We start from the raw sequence: 20580 nt of genomic DNA on the forward strand, positions 1-20580 counted from the left end.
AGCTCTGAAATCGTTAGCAGTCTTTTATTGGCTCTTTGCAAGCGAGAGCGAGGGGGCTGCAAGTTCTGGCTGCGCCGTGGGGCGAGCGCTGGCTGCCGGCTCCCGCTGGGACGCCGGGAACCGCAGGACCCATCTGGGAGCCACATGGGAGCTGGCAAGCAGCCGCCGCCAGCCCCACGGTAACTCTTCCCTTCCCGGTCTCAGCAGAGCAGCACTGGGGACGGTGGGGGGACCGGGCTGGGGACGGTGGGCAGGATGCGACGGTGGCCTGGGCTGGGGGGTCCCAGCCCTGCAGGGAGCCCAGGGCAGAGGTGGAGCAACTGCAGGGCATTAGGGCAGTGTGGGGAGCGCGGCCGGGCTCAGTTTGCTGTGTGTTTCGGTAGCATCTGGACACATGCGGGGCACCCAGCTCCTGCAGGCGGGATTCAGCAGGGATCAAGAGCCCAGGGATGCAGCCAGGGAAGTAAGTCCCTCTGTCACCATGGCCACGGCCACGGCCAAGCCTCTTCTTGTCCTTGCCAGCATGGAGCAGCTTCCTCATGGCACACTGACCCCCTTGCCCCCTTGATGGGTGTGGGGAGAGCCTGTGCCCCCTCACGCTCATGTTACCCACTGCCACCCTCCGCTCCTCGCTGGGAGCCAGGCCAGTCACTCCACAAAGCAACCACACTGGCACCGGCACAGGGTGGGGGCTCAGCACTGTCACCGCTTGCAGACTGTCCCCGCTGCGCTGTCACCATGGGCATCTCTCAGCGGAGACAGGAACCAGCTCTCAGCTCCGTCTGCTGGGCCCCGGGGCAGCTCACGGCCACCGCCGGTGAAGCATGCAGCCTGTGCAGCGTGCCCGGCGGCGATAGTGACAGCCGTGTCTCCTGTGCCTTGCAGAGTGTCATGGGACACGAGAACAACAAGGACTCCCGGCTGCTCTGGATGGGCTCCAGCGATTGCCTCATCTCCGTCGGGTTCAGCCAGGTATGGTCCTCGCTGGGAAGGTGGCCCTGGCACCACCGGGATGTCTCAGCCCCACTCCCTGTGGGGGCTGTGCCAGGGCCCCAGGTGCTTTTTGGGTGGCCTGTCCCCCATGAAAGCGGGAGGTCCCCTCGCCAGGTGACCTGGCCCTTGCTGGGGACAGAGGGAGGCTGGCTGGCGAGGGAGGTGGTGCCGTGGGGTCGGGCAGGCAGCCCCGGTGCCCACCGATGCCATGTTTATGCCCCTGCAGATGCGGGAGCGGGAGGTGAAGCTGTGGGACACGCGGCGGTTCAGCGGGGCGATGCTCACCGTGGCGCTGGACACCTCGCCCGGGTAGGGACGGGGACTCGCTGCGGGGCAGGAGGGTGGGCTGTGGGGACGCGGGGCAGCACGGCGGGGACGCCGTGATCAGAGACCCGTGGGGAGCACGGTGGTGGAGCGGGAGGCGGCAGAGAGCTCCTGGCATCGGCAGCACTCAGCCACAAAGCTGGGCACAAGGCTGGGGATGGCGTGGCTGCGTCCCTGACACCATTTGAGTGGGGTGGGAGCGCAGTGGCAGTGCTGGGGATGGTGCGGAGGTGTCCCCAGCAGCGCTGAGGTGGGACGGGTGCTCCGTGGTGCTGCGGTGGGTGGTGACACTGCTGGAGACAGCACCTAGGTGGGTATGTGCACTAGGGCAGCACAAGAAGATGCTGCGGGTGACTGAATCCCTTTGGCGCCGCCTGTGTGCCAGAGCAGTTTGGCCCCGACCCCCTGCTCACGGAGGGGGCCGTGGTGCTTTGTGTCACGGTGCCGTGGTGGCTGTCCAGCCAGCCGTGGCCGGGCCGGCGGCAGTGCTGTGCTCACCAGGCGTCCCTTGGGGAAGAGCTTTCGCAGCTGTGAGGGGTCAGCGCCCCTCATCAAGGCATGGTGGAGCCGTCTCCTGTCTGTGGGGCACCACCGAGGTGAGGAACACTCTGGTTAGATCCGGCCTGGCCTCTCCTACCCCGCCCAGTGAGCTGGCCTGGTGTTACGGTGCAGCCGAGGAAGTGGGAGGAGGAGGAGGCAGCGCCTTCATCCCACCAGGGCAATGAGAGTTTGGGGCAAGGTCCTTGCTGGGCTGCGCTGGAAGCTGCCGGATCTCCCCAGAGCTGCTGGCAAAGTGCAGGGACGGCGGGACCCTCGCCGCACACCGGGCTGTCTTGGTGGCGGGCTGGGATGCCGGAGCAGGCTGGGTGGTCGGCAGCCGCCGGGTGCGGATACGGGGCCTCTGGCAAGGAGCTGAGTGAGCCGTGACAGCAGGGCCGGCCCTTGGCCGCCCTGCCAGCATCCCCCGTGCTGAGGTGTCAGCTCTGAGCCGGCGCTGGCGGCAGCCGGGACCGACAGGAGGGGAGAGGATCGGCTGCGGGCACGGTGGGGCGGTGCTGACACAGTGGCTGGGGGAGCAGCCCCGGATGGGAGCCAGCGGGGAGGCTGACGGAGCATCCCTTGCCCTTCTGCGAGCTCCCGGGGTGAGTGGCTTGCAGCTCTCCTGCGCCCCACACAATGGGCAAAGGCAGCCATGGGGTTGTCACGTCCAGCCTCAGTGACCAGCCATCATTAGTGTCCAGAGTGAACACTCCCAAGGGAGGCTGGGGCACACAGCGTGCTACAAGGGGATGCTTCGGTGTCCTTTATTGCTGTCGGCAGAGAATCCAATGGGAATGACCCCAAATCCCACTGCTTCTCAGACCCTGCACACGTGGGCCTCCCTGCCGGCGCTGGGCCGGGGCGAGCCAGCCCGGCTAAATTGGATGCAGACACCAGGCTGCGCTCAGCCCCCTTTGCGCAGGCTGCAGTTATTTTGGCTGCTGGGTTTATCGGCCGCCAGGAATGCGGCTGGCGGGCGCTGCCTGCACGTCACGCCGGGGCTCTGCTGGGTTGCGGCTGCGCGGCAGGGCGATACGGAGAGGGGCTGGGGGTGGTGGGGGTGAGTGGGGACCCCCCCCCCGTGCCATAGAGCCGCCAAGGAGCGGGAGGTGCTTTTTTTAGGCAGCCGCACTGGGGCCCGCTGCGCTTCCAGCCCCAACCACTCTCCGCCTGTAAATCTCGCGGAGATGACAAATGGCGGAGGGGGATTTATTTGGGCTGGCTCCTGGCAGAGGTGCCGAGTGGGGGGGCCGCACTCTCCCTCTAGTGAAGCCATCCTGATCGAGGGGTGGCGGGGTGCGATGCTCGGGAGCCCCGAAGCCGTGGCCAGGGCAAGGCGTGGTGGGTTTTTGGGTGTCCCCCCGGCCAGAGGCAGTGCACAAACAGAGGAGCTGCAGGCTCGGTGCGGGGGCAGGGGGGGGGTTGCCCATTGTGGCTCTCCAGCGTGGCCGTGGGTGCCCGGCGTGGGGCATCGAGGCCCGTCCGGCAGCGCCGTGGTGCCGTGAGCCGCGTGCGGGGAGCGGGGCGCAGCAGCAGCAGCTCATTGAGGCTCTTTGAGGAAGCAATCAGTGGGCGGGCAGGAAACTCATACCATTCATTACTGACGCCGGGCCGGCAGGAAGGGGAGACCGCGTCCCCACCGCGTCCCCACCACGTCCCCACCGCGCCCTGCCGCAGGGGCCCGTGCCCGCCAAGCCGGCACCATGTGTCCCGAGCACCCTGTGGCACCCCAAAGCAGGGCTATGGCGTGCCCCAAGGTGGGCGGACACCCCCAGCGCGCCCACCCCCACCCCCACAGCCGCACCGAACCCCATGGGGTGGCTGCGCCCCTGCCCAGCGTCCACAGGGAAAGAGGGCAAAGCGGGGAGGAGCACCGGCCCCATTCACCCCCCCATCAGCACGTGCATTTTGGGGTTCCCTCATCCCAAATCCTGAGCAGGCAAGATCTTTGCGACCACGTAAACTTAATTTTCAAAGCACGCCAGCTGTGCTGGGGCCGTGCTCAGGAGCTGACCCCCCCGCCGATGCCCAGACCCCCGAGGGAGCTGGTGGTGGGAGGTGCGGGTGGCCCCAGCCCCTCTCCGTGCCGTGGTCCTCAACGTGCCGCCTTTGGGTACTCGCCGCTCCCTTCGACTCGGGTTTTGTCTTCCCCCCCTGGCCCCCTTTAATTAGATCAAGGAGCAGCAGGGCAGGAGCCAGGAAGGGGCCTCAATAGGTTATTGTTGCCCTAAATTGTAACCAGCACCGGTGGGGTTGGGTTACCGGCTCCGACTCGGGGTCAGCGACCAGACCCCGCTGCCGCACGCCCGGCGGCCGGCGCAGCACTGCCCGGGGATGGTGCCGTCAGCACGCCGGGGCCGGCGAGAACAGCGGCTCCCTTGTGTCGCCGCATCTTTCGCTGTCCCAAAAATGTCCCCAGGGAGGCAGGGGGTGCCCACTTGCTGAGTGGGGGAGCGGGCAGCCTCCTGCCCACAGCACGGCCAGCTCAGGGCTGCGACTGAGTCAGTCAGGCCGAGGTGACAGGGGCTGCAAAGGTCCCGGGGAGCCGTGTCCCCATGGCATGTGTCCATGCTGGGCAGATCCCCATGGGGCAGGATGGTGGTGGGGGCTGACAGAGGGGGATGGCTGGATCCCCACCGCCCTTCACAGTGCAAAGTCAGCCAGAGCTGGGGGGTGCCGGAGCCAGGCCCTCCCGCAGCGGGGAGCCGGCATGGCGGGATGGTTGCGGAGGGGTTGGGGACTGTTTGGCTCCTCCAGCGCTGGAGCGGGGTGTGGAGGGGCCTGGGCAGCTCCCTGGGGATGCTCAGCCCCAGCCCTGCCTGCAGCTGAGCCAGCTCGTGGGGGCCAGGCTCGCAGCCCTGGCATCCCCCGGCTCCAGCCCCCACCAAGGCACATGGCCCACCGAGGCACGTGTCCCCACCATCACCCACCCTGCCACCGCTCCCTGTCACCAGCTGTAACGGGCCCCTGATGGCCGATGCTGCTCCCATCCCGCCTGGCCCCGACACCCTGTGTGCTGCTTTTTCCTGGGCTTTAGCAGCCCTTTTGGGTCGTGCTGGGCGTTTTGGGGGGGTCTCTGACAGCACCCACCCCAGTGGTCAGGTCTCAGTGGCAGAGCTCTGAGCAGGACAAGTCCATCCCTGTCCCCATTGCCATCCCCCTGCAGACCCCTGCCCTCGCCCCCTCCTCCCACGGGTGCCTGGGCTGGCAGCACGGTGCCATCAGCGGGGAAGGGGCTTTTCCTGCTGCTCCCGCTTGGCTGCCAACCTCAGACACGAGGAGAGGGAAGAGGCCACCCCATCAGGTGCCACCCCAGAGGGACCCATCCCTGTGGAGCGAGATGCTCCTGCATGGCCGCACGAAGGGGTTAACGCCTGGCCCGGTAATTACACCGTGTAAAAATAGCCCTGTGCTGTGTGCGGGGCAGCTCGGGCGGGAAGACAGCGAGCGGCGGCCGAAATCGCTCCCAGATGAGCCACGGCCTCGGCCCTCCATGGCCGACTGGTGCTCCCCGGCCCCAGCCTGCCCGACTTTCCAGGAAGCCAGTGGGATTTCTGCCTCCCCACGAGCTCTTGCTGGCAGCCAACGCTTTGCGGCAGCGTGGGGGGCTGTGGGACGGGCACACGCCTGCCCTCGTCCCAGGGGAGCAGGGATGGGGACCCCCAGCACCCTGTGCCAAGGCAGAATGTCCCCTGGGGCTCTGCTCTGGCCGTGGGGACCTGGGGGACCCGGGGGACCGGGCTTTGGTTTCCACAGGGCCATGCCCGGGGCCAGGGGTGTTACTCCAGAGGCCTCCAGGCTCGACAGGGTGCTGGCAGGATGCTGCCTGCGCCAGGCAGGGCTGGGCCAGAGTGGGGGCAGCGGGACTTGCCCCGGCGAAGCCGGCAGCTCCTCCCGTTGTGGCTCCCCACTGAGCCCCCCATCCTGCCGGTGGCTTCTGGCTGGGCTCTTGGTTACCGGCCCTGCTGGATCACATAGAGAGTGGGATTTTTTTTTGGGTTTATTTCAGGGGGTTTTGCAATCCTTCCCCAGCGCTGATTCAGCTCGAAGGAATTAGCAGCGCCGCACGATGTGCCGCTCGGAGCTGCTCCTGGCGCGCGCCGGAGCTGGCAGCGGCCGGGGGGACTTTTGCGCTCGGGGTCAGGAAGCCGTGGGGGCTCAGGGGCTGCAGGGGCACATTTTGGGCGCTGCCGAGTTCCCGCAGAGCCACCTGAGTGCAGATGTGGGTGTCAAGGGTGGGGGGGGGTCCCAGGCCCACAGGGTGCCAAGCCCTGCCCTGGCCACCACCGAGGCCGAGCCCTGCTGCCCCCCTCATGCTGTTCTGGCCCCTTCCCTGTGCGGCCCCAGCCCGGCCCCCTTCCCCACACCGCCCGGCTCTGCTGAGCCACCCCAAAAACCTCAGCTGGGGGCTGCCCGACTGCTCTGCACCTGCCACAGCTGAACCCCCACTTTGCTCCTGCGGTGCCAGGGCAGCCAGTGTGACATCCTCAAAGCAGATGCGGTCGCTTTGGAGCTGCTGAAGTCCCCCAGGAGCGATGGGACCTGCCAAGGGGTCGTGGGGGTCCCCAGCCCCTGCCTGGCATGTGGGGGTCCCCAGCAAACCTCCAGCTAATTGCAAGTGGGGGAAGGATCTTTGTTAGGGGAAGGGCATGTTGTGAAGCCAAGCAGCAGGAGGGAAAGCAAGGGGCCAGGAGGGAAGGGGCTCGAGGGCCCCTGCAAGGTCCCTGCTGTCGGTCCCTGGCAGCCCGGTGCCGGTGAGGGGACACGCAGGGGCCGACCCCGCGCCCGGCCAGGCTCAGGGGTTGCGACAACGGCCGGCCAGCGGCACCCGGCGCGAGGCCGCAGCTCCGCCGGGGACTTTTCTTCTCTCCTCCTCGTGGGGCTGGAAAATATACAAAGCTCGCAGTGAAAATATTTACACAGCAGCAATTTTCAGAGGAATTTGGGATGTTAATTTGAAAAATCTGTGGGGAGAGGACCACAATGGGCCCTTTGAGCGGGCGAGCGTGGCCATCGCACCGACCCGCCTGCGCCGGCGAGGGGCCCCTCCTGCTGCTGCGCCGGCCCTAATGGGAGCCAGCCCTGCCGGAAGCCCACCTGGGAGCCAGGGGGGCCGCGCCAGACGGCCCCCGCCGCCGCCCCGCACCCCTAATTGCATCCAGAGCCGCTCCCTCCCGCTGTCGGCCCCCGGCGAGCGGGACCAGGGCGGGTGGGGGGGGCAGAGCCGTGCCCCCTGAAGAGCCACCGGCCCTGACGCGGCACGGCACGGCACGGCGGTGACCCTCGGCTCCGCTGGCGGCAGCCACGGCACTTCAGCCGGCTTTTGCTCATTCTCTCCAAATCAAACATACCTCGGCAGGCAGGGCCCCAACCTGGAAAATTCCAGCCCGAAAGATAAAGGATTGGAAAACGATTAAAACCAGAGGGTTGGAGCAGAAACCACTTGGCAGCGGGAACCTGCCGAGCGTCGGCTCCCAGCCCTCCCCGCCGGGGCCAGCACTCAAAACCGGCTGTTCCCGGGGCTCATGGTGGGGGGGGCCCCCGAGCCTTGGCTCTGGCTGCAGCCCCCGGTTTGGGAGGGGGCTGAGCAGGCTGACACTTGTCACAGGCGCTTTGGGGGTGCCAGGGGTGCCATCAGGAGGTCATGGAGGTTGGGCTGGGCCGTGCGTCCCGCAGGCAGCCCCGCAGCCATCTGGGGGATGAAGTAAGGCTGGACGATGCGCAGGGCAGGGGCTGATTCGAAACCCGTGGTCTGTTTTGGGAACACCTCCTCAGCGCCCGCGGTGGGGGGCAGTGCTGGGGGGGTGGGGGAGGGCAAAGCCTCCCCAGCGCCACCGCCCAGAGTCGGGACAACTCCCCCCTCCGCCGCCCTGACTCATCCCGGCGCTCGCCAACAACAACGGGAGGACCCGGCCGACCTTCCCGCTCCTCCGCGGGGGACAGGCCGCGCTGCCCGCACCACTGCCCACGCTGCTGCCCGCACGCTGGCAGCGCCTGCAAAAGCACTCGGGGCTGCACAGAGGTTTTCATTGTTGTTATTTTAATTTTTTTTTTTTTTTTACAAAAAGACACCCTTCTGGTCTGCCTTACAAAAGAGATGTACACAAACCTGTACTAGAAAAAAACAATTTTTCCCAGAAGAAATGGGAAATAACCGTGTATAAATATTCTCTCCGAGTTCTTAAAGCTTCAATTCCCGGTTTGCCTGCTCGGCACTTCCTTTGGCCCGGGAGTCCCGAGGGTCCCAGCACCTCGGCCAGGCCTTATTGCTCACATCAGCTTCCAGGGAGTTGAGAGTCACGGGCCACACTCCGCTAAAGGACCCTTGTTACCAGCACGTGGATGTCCCTTAGCCGAGTCACCGCCAGCTTGCTTTTAGCAGTAGCTAAAAAAAGCCCACCCAAACCCCAAATTAAAAACCCAAACCCCCTCTCTTTTGCTACCCACGTTCTACGTAGAGTCACAGAAATCAAGTCACTGAGTGGTAAAATTAGTGTCTCCTCCCGAAGCGTGGCAGCCTCTCGGAAATTGCACATTACGGGTTTGGGGTTTTTCTGCCTTAATTCAGTTAACTCCTTGCCGTTCCTCACCCCAGAGGGACACGGCTGGGTGCTGCCGCTGGAGCTCAACCCTCGTCTGCCCGGGGCAGCCCTGTCCCACCGGCTCAGAAATAGGAGGGTTTAAGCCCCGGGGTGTTGTTGTTGCTGGGGTAGTGCGACTGCATGAGCGGGACCTCGCACTCGGAGCCACCAGAAAGCATCGCCGCCTCCGGCACCTTGCGGCCGTGGCTGCTCAAGTCCCCGTTTTCCAGGCAGGCTTTCACCCCTTCCAGCTCCAGCGGGCTGGCGTCCACCCCGGTGCCGGCGTGCGCCTTCGCCCGGCGGTAGTACATGCCGGCGGTCACCACCACCACCAGCAGCAGCATGGCGGCCAGTGCGGGGACGATCATCAGGGTGAGGTTGCTGTCCTTGCTCTGGGTGACGGGGGAGTGCTGCTGGTGGCTCAGCGGCAAGGTCTGCGCCTCGGCGCAGTGCTCCTCCTTGGAGACCTTCTCCCCCAGGGGCCCGATGCAGACGCGGTAGGTGCAGTTGGGCTTCAACGCCCGCACCGTGTACTCAGAGAGCGAAGCTGGCAAACGCAGCATCACCGGCCGCTTGTCCGGCCCGGAGAGATTTCGGTAGCTTAGGCGGATGCCCTTCAGCTGCGCTTTGGACTGGACGTAGTTTTGCAAGTCCACTTTGAGGGAGGTGCTGCTGACCTGCGCAATGCTGATCCGCCGCCCGGGCGGCAGGGCCTGCGTGGCCGGGGCCGGCGTCGTCCCCCTCACCTCCGCCTCGCAGTACGCCCCGGCAAAGCCCGGCAGGCACAGGCACTCCAGGTGGTTTTGGGCACCCAGGTGGCAGGTGCCGCCGTTCAGACATGTGCGAGGGGGACAGATGGGCGGCGGGGGGCTGGTGGGGGCTGGGGGGCCGCTGAAGGGCACCGGCGTGGAGCTGCCCTGGGGGGCCCCGGCCGCCGGGGTGGGAGCTGCAGTGCTGGGCCGCGGCGCGGGGCGGCTGCTGGTGGGGAGCGGCGCGGGCGGCGGCAGCGTGGTGGTGCGCAGCGTGGTGGGGGGGGTGGTGGTGGTGGTGGTGGGGCAGCCGAAGTCGGTGTACTGCAGGTGGTGGAGGAGCTTGCCAGAGTTTTTGGGGGGGAAGTGGCAGCGCGTCTCCTCGGGCCGCCGGAGGACGACGCTGCTGGCGTTCACCCACTGCACCAGCCAGCTCATCTGGCAGATGCAGTTGAAGGGGTTGCCGGCGGCCGTCACGGCCCGCAGCCTGGGGAAAAAGCCGGAGAAATCCCGAGGGATGGTGTTGATGTTGAGGTTGCTGATGTCCAGCTCCTGGAGGTTGTGAAGGTTGTGGAAGTCCTCGGCCGGCAGCTGGGAGATGCGGGCGTTGCCAGCCAGGCTGAGCTTGGTGAGGCTCCCCAGCCGGCGCAGCACCGCCGGGACACGCTCCAGCAGGTTGTCGGAGATGTCCAGCTCGTGGAGGTTGTTCTGGGCCTGGAAGAGCTCCTCGTTTAAGCTCGTCAAGCCCAGCCCCGCGATCTTCAGGGACTCAATGTTGACGGCGTGGAAGGCCCCCGGTGCAATGGTGGGGATCTTGTTCCAGCTGATGTCCAGCAGCAGAAGGTTGGGCAGGTCAAGGGGGGGCACAGCCCAGAGCTGGTTGTTCTGCAGCTTCAGCTCCAGCAGGTTCTCCAGCGTGTCGAAGGCAGCAGCGTGGATGTGCTGGATCCTGTTCCTCTGCAGGTAGAGCCGCTCCAGCAGCCGCAGCCCGTGGAAGGTCTCGTTGGTGATCTCCTGCAGCTGGTTGGAGGACAGGTCCAAGTTGACGAGCTCCGTCAGGGGCTGGAAGATGTTTTTCTGGATGCTGGTGATCTTGTTTTGAGAGAGGTCCAAGAGCTGGAGGGCGGGCAGGCCCGCAAAGCTGTCCTCGCTGAGCATCGTGATGCCGTTCTCAAAGACGTAGAGGGAGAGGGTGTTGGGGGGCAGCCCCCGGGGCACAGTCTGGCCCCGTCTGGCCGCACACAGGATGGTCTTGGGGTCTTGGCACTGGCAGCCCGCAGGACATGCCCCAGCCAGCTCCCCGAGGGCCAAGAGGAGCAGCGTGCAAAGGACCAGCTGGTTCATGGTGTCAGCTCTGTGGAAGAGAGAAGCCCAGGCAAGGTTAGGGGCCAGGCCCTGCCAGGGTGGGGGACCCTGGGCTGGCAGGGCCATGGGGTGTCTCAGACCCCCCACTGCTACCCCTGCACCACTGCTGGGGTGTGAGAGTCGTCTCCCCATGCCCTGCCCAGGACCCTCCGGCCCCAAAGGGTCCACGGAGGGAGCAGGAAGGTCCCCGCCGCACTCCTGCAGCCTGGGACAGAGCCGGTGAGAGCGCAGCCGCACGTGGGCTGCCGGCTCCGTGCACTTCCCCTCCCCAGACCCCCCCGGATTTAGGGACATAGTACCTTTGCGCACCCCAGGCTCTACCGTGAGATGTGTCCCAACGGCTTGGGCCTGGCCTCTTGGTACTGTCTCCAGGGGGGCACCGGGACCCCCGGTACACGGCAGGGCAAGGGCCCCTATCTCCCCGGCTGCTCTCTGCAGGGTGCAAATCAAACACAGGGGCTGTGGAGCAGAGGCACCTCGCGGGGTGGGAGCCTGGCCGGCCTTCCCCACACGCTAAGCTCGGCTTAACCCTTTGCTTGTGCCGCCGTCCCAGCAGCTGCACCCACGAGGTCTGCTCCTGCCTGGATCACAGCAATCCCCCTTGGGGATGGGGGCACCCAGGGGTGGCCCCCACCATGGGGGGGCCTGGGCACAGGCTGCAGGGCCAAAGGAGCCAGGTGCTCCCCTGCCCCGTGGGTCCCCCCTGTGCCCTTCAGAGCCGGCTGCGTCTCCGTAGAGTCCCAGGGGCTTGTAGTCACCCCGAGCTGGCTCCTGTCCCCTGGGGGCCACAAGTTGTCTTGCCGCTCCCCTCCCTGCTGGCACCCAGGGACTCGGCACAGCACCCTGGGTGGCATCCTTGTACGCTGGGGACTGGGACAGCAGGGACGGCGGAGGAGGATGCTCTCAGGGAGAGTGAGGCTGTAACCGCCCTTGCCCCAGCGTGCCCCATGGATGGCCTGGCTGATGTCACAGCTGGCTGTGCCCCACAGCGCTGGCTGCTCTCCCAACCCCATCTTTCAGCCCTTTTAATGACACCCCTAATGAGCACAGGCTGGGCTGGGCACCCACTGTCTCCTGCCATCCCATCTCAGAGGCATGTGGGGGTGGCAGAGGGGGGTCCCCAGGCAGGGTAGAGGCGAACCCCACCAGGCTGCTAGAGGTGGGGGTGCTGCCGGCACCCTGCCCCACCAGCCCCTTCCACCACCTCCTCCCCTGCTCCGGGCTGCTCATAGCTCCAGGCAAACGCCCCCCCCTCCACCCGCGGCTCGCAAGAGGCCCCCGCCCTGTGCGGGGGGCTGCCGGGGTCGCGCAGCAGCACGTGCCGCCTGCCCCGGCCGCCCCTCCGCTGTGGGGGGCCCTGTCCCAGCCACACCGGCAGTGCAGGGACCCCACATCCAGCACCGGGAGGGTCTGCACCCATGCTGTGTCCCCCCAAGCTGTGACCCTGGACAGCAGAGCCCCCCCGTGCGCAGAGGCACCGGCGCTCACCCGCAGCCAGACGGGGTTAACTCGGTGGCCGGCTCTGTCCTCGTCTCTTCTCCGGGTGGGCCCCCCCCAGGGTGGGGTGCACCCGAGGGTGGGGTGCACCCGCGCTGCTGGGCAGGGTCACCACAACCGCCTGAGTCACTTGGCCCGACCAGCCCTGCCCCGCCGTGACCTGTTGCCGTCAGCCCCCCGACGCCAGGGAGGAGCCGTGCCGCATCCAGAGGGTCACTGTCACCGAGTTCCCTCCCCAGCACCCCCGGCTCAGCCCCCAGCCCCCTCACTGATGCTGCTGCCGGGTCCCGCTGCACCCCCACATTATGGCCAAGCCGTCAGCACCCGGCACGAGAACCAAGCAGAGCTGAAAAAGCATCATGGAGCCCTCGTGAAGCTCTTTTGGGGGCTAAGGGGGCAGACCCGGCACCCCTCACCGCCGTGCCAGCCCTCGAGGTGGCTCCGGCAGCCCGAGGGTGCCGGCTGGCGGGCAGGGCCCCGGGCACGGGGTGCTGGGCATGCCCGCGGTGCAGCTGCCGTGCCAGGCCACACCGGGTGGGCAGCGCCGGAGCGGGGCCAGGCCTGCGGGAGGCTGGCGAGGCCGGGGCTGGTTTTGCAATGCCAGGGTCGGGTTTCGCTGACGTGTCCCATGCTGCAACCAGCTGCTGACTCCAAGTCTCTCTCGTCCCTTTAATTACGCTGGCATTTCCTCCCCGCCTGCCAGGCTCCCCGCTCCGGGCAGGTTTGGCCTGCCCGGCCACGGCCGCGCATCCCCGCCTGGCCATGAGCGCCGGGCAGGCTGGCACGGTTGCTCCACCCGCACGCCTCCGCCACCTCTCCCTCGGCATCACCCCGCTCCGCCGGCACACGCCAGCATCCCGCCTGCACGCCCTGATGCTATTTCAAGGCTCCGAGGGGTTAACCCAGCCCAGGCTCACCGGGTTGCTCACCTCTCTGAAACGGGGTGGGGGTGGGGGGCAGGGGAACAGCCTCCTCACAAACCCGGGGGGGGTCCCCAAGGGTGGAGAGGGGGCCCTGGTTCTGCTGGAGGTGTTAGGACTGCCCTGCCAGCGGCCTGCTGCTGCCTTGGCTGGGCTCCCCTGCGCCTGCACCGCAGATATTTGCCGAATTATTCATATTTTCCGGCTGCGGGGAGGATCCGGGCTCGGATTCCCCCAGTCCCGGCTCAGCCTTTCCCTGCCAGCCTGCTGGGGTGGGAGTGCCGTGTCCCCCCTCCCTGCCTGCAGCCCGCCGAGCCAGGCCGGCCTGCTGCCTGCCCAGGGCAAGGGACACCCCACTTCACACCCGCCACATGTTTTAGGGACGAGACCGATGCTGTCCCCGTGCCAAAATGTGACACCTGTGCAGGAAGGGCCAGAGGAGCCCTCCCGGGGGTCTCTGCCCTTCCCCACCACTTGGGGATGCGGCCTTTCTCCCTGGGGAACCCAGCACGGCCGGGATGTCCCTCCCTGCACCAGCGAGCGAGGTCCCACCACTGAACAAAGCCACCGTTGTTGCCGGCAGGCAGCCAAGTCGGTGGGCTGCCTCCTCGGCCAGCGGGCACCGGTGTAGGCAGGACGGGGGCCCTGCACAAAGCCGGGCCCTGGGCTCTGTCCCCGTCACCGCACGGAGGGACACGGTGCCTTCGCCAGGCAGGACAGAGGCGCTGCTCCCCTCCCTTACGCCTCCCCCCCTCCAAAACAAGCCGATGTCAGCACGTGCCCCCTCCCGAGACCCAGCCGGGGGGATGAAGGATTAAGCCCTTAATCCTCCTCCCCTTCAACCCACCCTGCGCCGCCACAGCTCCCACCTCCTCCCAGGCTCCCCTCCCTATTTAATTAAAGTTTCCGCAGCAGCCCTGGAGGAATGCAGGCCTGGTTATTGCATTCCCCAGGGCACTCACCAGCCCCTCCGTCCCGCTCCTGCCCCTTTGACCCGGCCGCGCTCCCCAGCTCAGGTGCCGGCAAGGAGAAAAACCAGCAGAGCCGCTTTACCGTCAGCCAAACCACCTCCGGAGGAGCCGGAACGGTGGCGGAGGTTGGGAGGAGGCCGGCGATGCTGCCACGCGCGGCCCGGGCAGCACGGGCAGATTCCTACGGCGTGACTGGGGCAGCCGCGGCTGTCCCCAAGCGCTTCCTCCTGCCGCGTCCCGCCGGCAGAGCCAGCCGGGCAAGCAACGCTTGCGTCAGGGCCACCCGGTGAGGCCACCCGGCCTTGGCGTGGTGCAGGGAAAAATAGTAATTAGTGTCATCCTTGACGGCGGCACTGCCCAGCGCCGTGTGGGCAGCGGCACGGCCCTGGCTGGGTCAGGCCAGTCCGGCTGCCCTGGTCCCAGCAGAATGAGACCTGCTGGCGTGGGGTTGTTGGCAAGAGTGAGTGTATGAGGGGAACACGAATGGGGGTTTTTGGTTGGGAAGAAGTGTCTTGGAAGTAGAGCATCTCTGCTGGGATGCACTGGTTCTCATGGCAGATGCCAGCCCAGGAGGAAGCCAGGCATGGAAAGGGACACTTACCCCGTGGTGGCCCAAAGTCATACCTAGAGAGGGTGACGGGGGCCAGCACCCCCCAGTGCACGCCGGGTGATGATGAAGTGCACAGGGAGCTGGCGGCAGGAGAGGCTGTGGGGTATCCCCACTGGCCAGCAGCCAGGCTGGCTGGTGGCCCTACTGGCACCCGTCCCTCTGTGCCAGCCAGGGGAGAACCCTCGCCGGCACTGCCCACAGACCCCGTTCAGCCCCACAGCGGGTCAGCAGCCCAGGATGCCGGCCCCTGAGGACAGGCAGGATGAGGGCAGCCAAACCCCACCCCAGCCGAGCCCTCCACTGCGTAGGGTGGTGGTGGACACCACTGCCAGCAGCTCCCACCTCTGCCCGACCCCAAAGGGTGAGCCCTGCCGCCACGTTTGCCGGGACAGGGTGAGCATGGGATGGGCCCAGGACCATGCCAGTCCCGTGGGGGTCCTGGAGCCTTTCTGCTGGCAGGGTGGGTCGCAGCCACCTGGCCATGGCTGGAGGGAGCTGGGCTCCACGTTAGCCCCAGCCACATGCCTCCCCTTCCCCGTGACAGAAGCAGCACCAGGCTGAGGTGCCCAGGCCAGACGCCAGCACATCCCATGGCAGGATGGGCAGAGACAGGGACAGGGGGCCTGGGGCCCTGCCTGCACCCTCATCCCTGCCCACTGCAGTGCTGTCACCCCTGCCCGGCCGAGCCTCATCACCAGCCCCGGCGGGGGACAGCCAGGTGCCCCCGGCTCTGCCAAGGCCTGGGGGGCAGCAGGGCACACCGACCCCCAGCCAAGGCCTGGAGTGAGGTGCTGGCCCCGGGTGCCCTGCCTGCAGCCGAGGCCTTGGGTGACACCCTGTCACCCGGGGACGGCAACCGGCCCTGGGCGCCCCGTGGCCCAGGCGAGGCCCACCCGGCCCCCTCGGCCCCGCCACCCCTCGGCCCCACCGGGTGCCCAGCAGAGACCCCCTCTCGCCCGTGGGCTGCCGCCCCACGAGCCCCTGGCCCTGTGGCGAGGGGAAGGGCGCGGCAGCGGCGCCCGAGGACGCGGGACTCACCGGGGCGGGCCGGGGCGGGTGGGTCGGTCAGTCCATGGCGGCGGCAGCCGGCGGCCGGGCGGGCGCTCCCCTCTCTGGCGGCGCCGGGCGCGGGGGGCGGCTTTAAAACCGCGGGGGGCGGAGCCTGCCCTCCCGCCGCCTTCCCATTGGCTGCCGGGGACCGGGCAGGAGGGGCGGGGCGCGGCTGCCCCGGAGGCCCCGCCCCTGCGCACCTGGGGCCCGGCAGGGGGCGGGACCCCCGGGACCCCCGGGACCCCCCGGGGCCTCCGCGGGACCCCCGGTAGCCCCAGGAGCCCCCAGGGCCCCCCGGGGCCTCCAGCGTCCCTGGGGCTGGGGCACGTGGGATCCCGGCACCCCTGCGGTGTCCACACGTAGGCGCAGGGGTAGGTGCTGCCTCATACCCCCCCGGCGGGCGTCCTTGGCCCCCCCAGGGACCCCCATACACCCCGGCACCCCCGTGCCCCTGGCACCCACAGAGCCCCAGCCGCTGTCTGCTGGGGGACGGGGAGCAGTGGGTGGCCCTCGCAGGGCTGTCCCCATGCCCCGGTGACGGCAGAGCTGTGCCGAGTGCCGCAGGACAACGTTCCACACCGCGAGGACGGGCCGGGCTGGGACAACCAGGCGCCCAGGGTGCCCTTGTCCCAGCCCCAGGCCCCGGCGGTGGCGGCAGTGCTGGTGACAGTGACCGCAGCTAGGCAGGGGACACTGGTGCCTGCCGCGGCCACCCCGGCGGTGTTTGCCTATGTCGTGCCAACAGTCCCGGGGCAGGACTGTGCCGTACCGGCCGTGGCTGTCCCTTGTGCCACCCTGTGGGTGTCCCTGCCATGGGGTGGGGGCGCGGCACAGCCTTGGTTTCACTGTATTTCCTCAGAGCGGCACGGTGTAAAATCCTGGCACGGCACGGCATGACATGGCACAGCTCCCTCCCCTCGGCACAGCCACAGAAATGTCAGCTGAAAGTAACAGATTGCCCCTCCGCCCCTGCCGAGGGAAGGCAGAGAGGTGGCTCCGTGCTCCTCATCACCACCGTCCCCTCCAGCCAGCGAGTATTCCCTGTCACAGTCCCCTCCGGCCACCGAGCACCCCCTTGGTCATCACCCGCTCCAGCCACCGAGCGTTTCCCCCAGCCACGGTCCTCTCCAGCCACCGAGCATCCCCTGGCCACCATCCCCTTCAGCCACGGTCCCCTCTGGCCACCAAGCACGCCCCCAGCCACACACCAGGACAGGGTGCAGGACAAGGAGCAGGGACACGCTCCAGCTGGCACAGCCCCGGCCACAGGGCGCTCCCAGGGCTGGCACGGCAGGTGCCGGGTGAGGCGGGCAGCGTGCCGGGGTGTGCCACGTGCCCGCCGCCAACCGGCCCAGCCGGCCCAGCCAGCCCCGGGGCTCCCCTGGGGGTGCCGGTGGCTTCCCCGTGTGGGGCGCAGGGTTCAGGGCTGGCAGCGGGATGACCCACGGCTGGGCACGGCGTCACGACGGGCACCACGCAGCCGGGGCTGGAAGCGGTGGTGCTGTCCTGTTCCAAACGTGTCACCCCGGGGTGGGACAGTGAGAGCCATGCCATGAGGAGCAGCCTGGCCCGCTGAGGGCACCCTGAGCACCGGCAGGGCCTGATCCTGCCCTATGCTTCCCCGGGATGGGGTTTGGGGTGCGCACTGGCTGAGGAAGGGGCAGGATCCAGCCCCGCGGCCATTGGGGTGCCCCTGACTCAGCATCCTCCTCCCCTTGCAGGGCGGCCATCCCGCTGTACGACGCCGACACGGGGCTGCTGGTGCTGGCGGGGAAGGTGAGGTCCCACGGCAGTGGGGTGCGGAGGGGCGCAGCGGGGTGAGGTGGGGTGTAGAAGGATGCATGGGAGTGCGGTGAGGTGCAGCGGGGTGTACGCGGGTGCAGCGGGGCGCATGTGGGCGCAGTGGGGCACAGGAGGACACTGAAGGGTGCAGGGGAGTGTAGCAAGCTGCAGTGGGGTGCACATGGATGCAGGAGGGTGCCTGTGGGTGCAGTGGGGTGCTCCCCACAGCCCCGCTCATGCCATGTCCCCTCCACCTCTCTTCCAGGGAGAAAACCTCCTGTACTGCTTCGAGGTGGCACCCACGCAGCCGGCGCTCACCCAGGGTAAGCAGGATGTGTCCCACACCGGGCTCCCGGCAGCCCCAGGGGCCTCGCCCCTGCCTGCGCTGCCTGCCCCACAGCCGCCCTGCCCATCCCCCAGTGACCCAGTGCCGGACGGAGGGCAGCACGCGGGGCCTGGCCGCCGTGCCACGCCTGGCCCTGGACGTCATGGCCTGCGAGGTGCTCCGCGTCCTGCAGCTCACTGACACTGCCCTCGTCCCCATCAGCTACCTGGTGCCACGCAAGGTAAGGGGCGGCTGCGGGTGGCACTGTGTCATGGGCACCTGTGCCATCTCATGGGTGACACCTCGCCAGCACTGGGTGACAAAGGGCACCCAGGTGTCAGGGGGGGACCCCAGTTCCCAGCCTGGGGAGAGCAGGAGAGGATGTAAAATCTGGGTGCTGATGGTGGGTAGTGGCAGCTGGAGGGTGGGTGCTGGGTGCTGGAGGCTAAAATCTGGGTGCTGGGTGCTGATGGCGGGTAAGGGAGGCTGAAACCTGGGTGCTGATGGCAGGTAACGGAGGCTGGAGGGTGGGTGCTGGAGGCTGAAACCTGGGTGCTGATGGCAGGTAACGGAGGCTGAAACCTGGGTGCTGATGGTGGGTAATGGAGGCTGGGTTTGCTGTGTGCTAGATTTGGGAAGCTGGGTACTGCGTGCAAGATGCTGGGTGCTGGAGAGTGGAACGTGAAAGCTGGGTGCTACCTGTTGGGTGCTGTTGTGTAACGGGTGCTGGGTGCCAGATCCTGAATGATGGGTGCTTAAAGCAGTTGAAATTTGGGTGCTGGGTAGTGAAGCCTGGATGCTGGAGACAGGATCCTGGGTGCCAGATCTGGCATGCTGGGTGCTGAAATCTGGAAGCTGGGTGCTGAAAGATGGGTGCTGGTGCCAGCGGCAGGGTGCTGGAAGGGGTGATGCTGGGAGCTGGGTGCTGTTTCGGAGGCTGGCTGCATTCAGGGGTGCACAACGCCAGGCAGGGTCTGACACCTACAGGCTTTGGTGCGCAGCTCGCGGGGACAGGGCTCCGCGGCCGGAGGGGCTGGGGTGCTCAGGGGTGCCGGGGGTGGGGCCCAGGGGGGTGCCCCAGCCCAGGCGATGCCAGCTGGCAGCCGGACAGGGGCTGTGGGATTTCAGGGACACCCACCTCGCCCCGTCCCCTCTCCCGCAGTCCATCCAGGACTTCCACGAGGATCTGTTCCCTGACTGTGCCGGGATGCTGCCAGCCACCGGCGCCCAGGCCTGGTGGGCAGGGGACAGCCAGCAGGTCAGTGTCCTCGCTGGTGGCATTGCCAGGGGCTGCCGCTGGCCCTTGCCCACTGCTCTGCCCCCCAACAGGTGGGGAGGGTGAGCCTGCACCCCGCACGGAGACCCACGGAGACCTTCACCTCCCCCCTCATCGCCTGCATCCAGCTGCAGGCAGCCGACACCGACACCGGCCCCACCAACACCGACCGGAGCGTGAGCACGGGGCGCTGGGGTGACAAGGGGTCGAGGGGGCCCCCACTGCCCTCGTCCCCCAGGGAAGGGGGAGGGATGGGATGCCAGCACCCCCTGCCCACCCGCTCTCTCTCTCGTAGGAGGGCAGTGGCTACTCCTCACCATCCTCGCTGGCCTCGCCAGGCAGCACCACCACCTCCCTCTCGGCCAGCACCGGCCCCTCCAGCGGCTTTGCCAGCAGCCCCAGCCAGAAGTCGCTGCAGAGCATTTTGGGTGAGCGGGCGGCGGGGTGGCTCAGTGTCCCCCAGCTGGGGCCACGCTGGGGGGGACCTGGGGCACTCACCCATCCCCTGCCTGCGCCAGGGCCCAGCTCCCGCTTCCGGCACGCACAGGGCAGGGTGCTGCACCGCGACACCCACCTCACCAACCTGCGGGGGCTCAGCCTCACCACGCCGGGCGAGTGCGACGGCTTCTGCGCCAACCACCAGCACGTTGCCCTCCCCCTGCTCTCCGCTGGCGGCCAGATCGCCGTCCTCGAGGTACCCCCGGTGCGGCGCGGTGGCCAGCACGGCACCGGCGGGTGCAGTGCAAGTGACCCCTCTGGTTCTCTCCCGCAGCTCTCCAAGCCCGGCCGTCTCCCTGATGCGGCCGTGCCCACCATCCAGAATGGCTCAGCGGTGGTCGACCTCTCCTGGGACCCCTTTGACCCGCAGCGCCTCGCTGTCGGTACGCGTGCCAGCTGTGGGGGAGTGTGCCGGGCTAGCCTCCCCCAGCACTGGGCACGCCAGACCCGCCATACTAACCACTGCCCATCCGTTTTGGTGCCGTAGCGGGTGAAGACGCCAAGATCCGGCTGTGGCGGATCCCTGAGGGAGGCCTGCGGGAGACACTGCAGGAGCCTGAAGCCGTCCTCCAAGGTGAGGGGTGCTGGGGAGGGACACCAAGAACCCCACCGTGGGGACAAGCCAGCCCGGTGGTGTCCACATCCCAGCGCAGGTGGGGATGGCCACGCACCACTCAACCTTACCAGGTCACACGGAGAAGATCTATTCCATCCGCTTCCACCCCGTGGCATCCGATCTCCTGGTGTCCTCCTCCTACGACATGACGGTGCGGATCTGGGAGCTGAGCGCCGGGCGGGAAGCCTTGTGCCTGCGGGGACACACCGATCAGGTGAGGGATGACATGTCTGGGGACACCTGAAGGGTGCGTTTCACCAGGCAGGGGACATGAGGGAGGACACAATATGCATCTCCCCAGATCTTCAGCCTGGCTTGGAGCCCTGATGGGAAGAAGCTGGCAACGGTGAGCAAAGACGGACGGTTACGGCTCTATGAGCCCCGGCGCAGCCCTCAGCCTCAACAGGTATAGTCACGGTGGTGGAGATGGGCTGGAGAGCTGGGGGTGTGGACAGGTGCCCCCCTCCGTGGGTACCTGCCCGC

General features: G+C 67.7%; 2 protein-coding genes across 6 annotated transcripts in view; one reads left to right on the plus strand and one right to left on the minus strand.

Annotated features, from left to right (window-relative positions):
* The window catches only part of CORO7 (coronin 7), a 38371-nt gene that overhangs the window by 16136 nt on the left and 1655 nt on the right, over nucleotides 1-20580 (plus strand). For 2 of the 4 annotated variants that reach the window (XM_074885491.1, XM_074885494.1), the window contains 13 exons: nucleotides 886-972; nucleotides 1220-1302; nucleotides 17322-17376; nucleotides 17648-17705; nucleotides 17803-17948; nucleotides 18870-18965; nucleotides 19037-19159; nucleotides 19279-19411; nucleotides 19502-19677; nucleotides 19756-19864; nucleotides 19969-20055; nucleotides 20169-20311; nucleotides 20399-20503. In XM_074885491.1, the coding sequence (XP_074741592.1) occupies nucleotides 886-972; nucleotides 1220-1302; nucleotides 17322-17376; nucleotides 17648-17705; nucleotides 17803-17948; nucleotides 18870-18965; nucleotides 19037-19159; nucleotides 19279-19411; nucleotides 19502-19677; nucleotides 19756-19864; nucleotides 19969-20055; nucleotides 20169-20311; nucleotides 20399-20503 (1401 nt within the window). Of the gene's footprint in view, nucleotides 1-383; nucleotides 464-885; nucleotides 973-1219; nucleotides 1303-17321; nucleotides 17377-17647; nucleotides 17706-17802; nucleotides 17949-18869; nucleotides 18966-19036; nucleotides 19160-19278; nucleotides 19412-19501; nucleotides 19678-19755; nucleotides 19865-19968; nucleotides 20056-20168; nucleotides 20312-20398; nucleotides 20504-20580 lie in introns of all 4 variants that reach the window. The other 2 variants (XM_074885493.1, XM_074885492.1) reach the window with 2 other exon arrangements.
* Nucleotides 7877-15644, minus strand: VASN (vasorin). Of its 2 annotated transcripts, none has more exons than XM_074885495.1 (2): nucleotides 15589-15644; nucleotides 7877-10541 (listed from the first exon to the last, which is right to left on the minus strand). In XM_074885495.1, exon 2 carries the CDS (start codon nucleotides 10529-10531, stop codon nucleotides 8522-8524), a length of 2010 nt encoding a protein of 669 aa, XP_074741596.1. In that variant the 5' UTR covers nucleotides 10532-10541; nucleotides 15589-15644; the 3' UTR covers nucleotides 7877-8521. The 2 variants fall into 2 exon arrangements, with proteins under 2 accessions (XP_074741596.1, XP_074741597.1); XM_074885496.1 differs by lacking the exon at nucleotides 15589-15644 and adding an exon at nucleotides 14023-14071.

This window comes from Strix uralensis, chromosome 16, assembly GCF_047716275.1.
Source record: "Strix uralensis isolate ZFMK-TIS-50842 chromosome 16, bStrUra1, whole genome shotgun sequence".
NCBI lineage: Eukaryota > Metazoa > Chordata > Aves > Strigiformes > Strigidae > Strix > Strix uralensis.

What these genes read in the sequence shown, in the direction of transcription:
- VASN (XM_074885495.1), bottom strand. Translation starts at nt 10,531, where the DNA reads ATGAACCAGCTGGTCCTTTGCACGCTGCTCCTCTTGGCCCTCGGGGAG.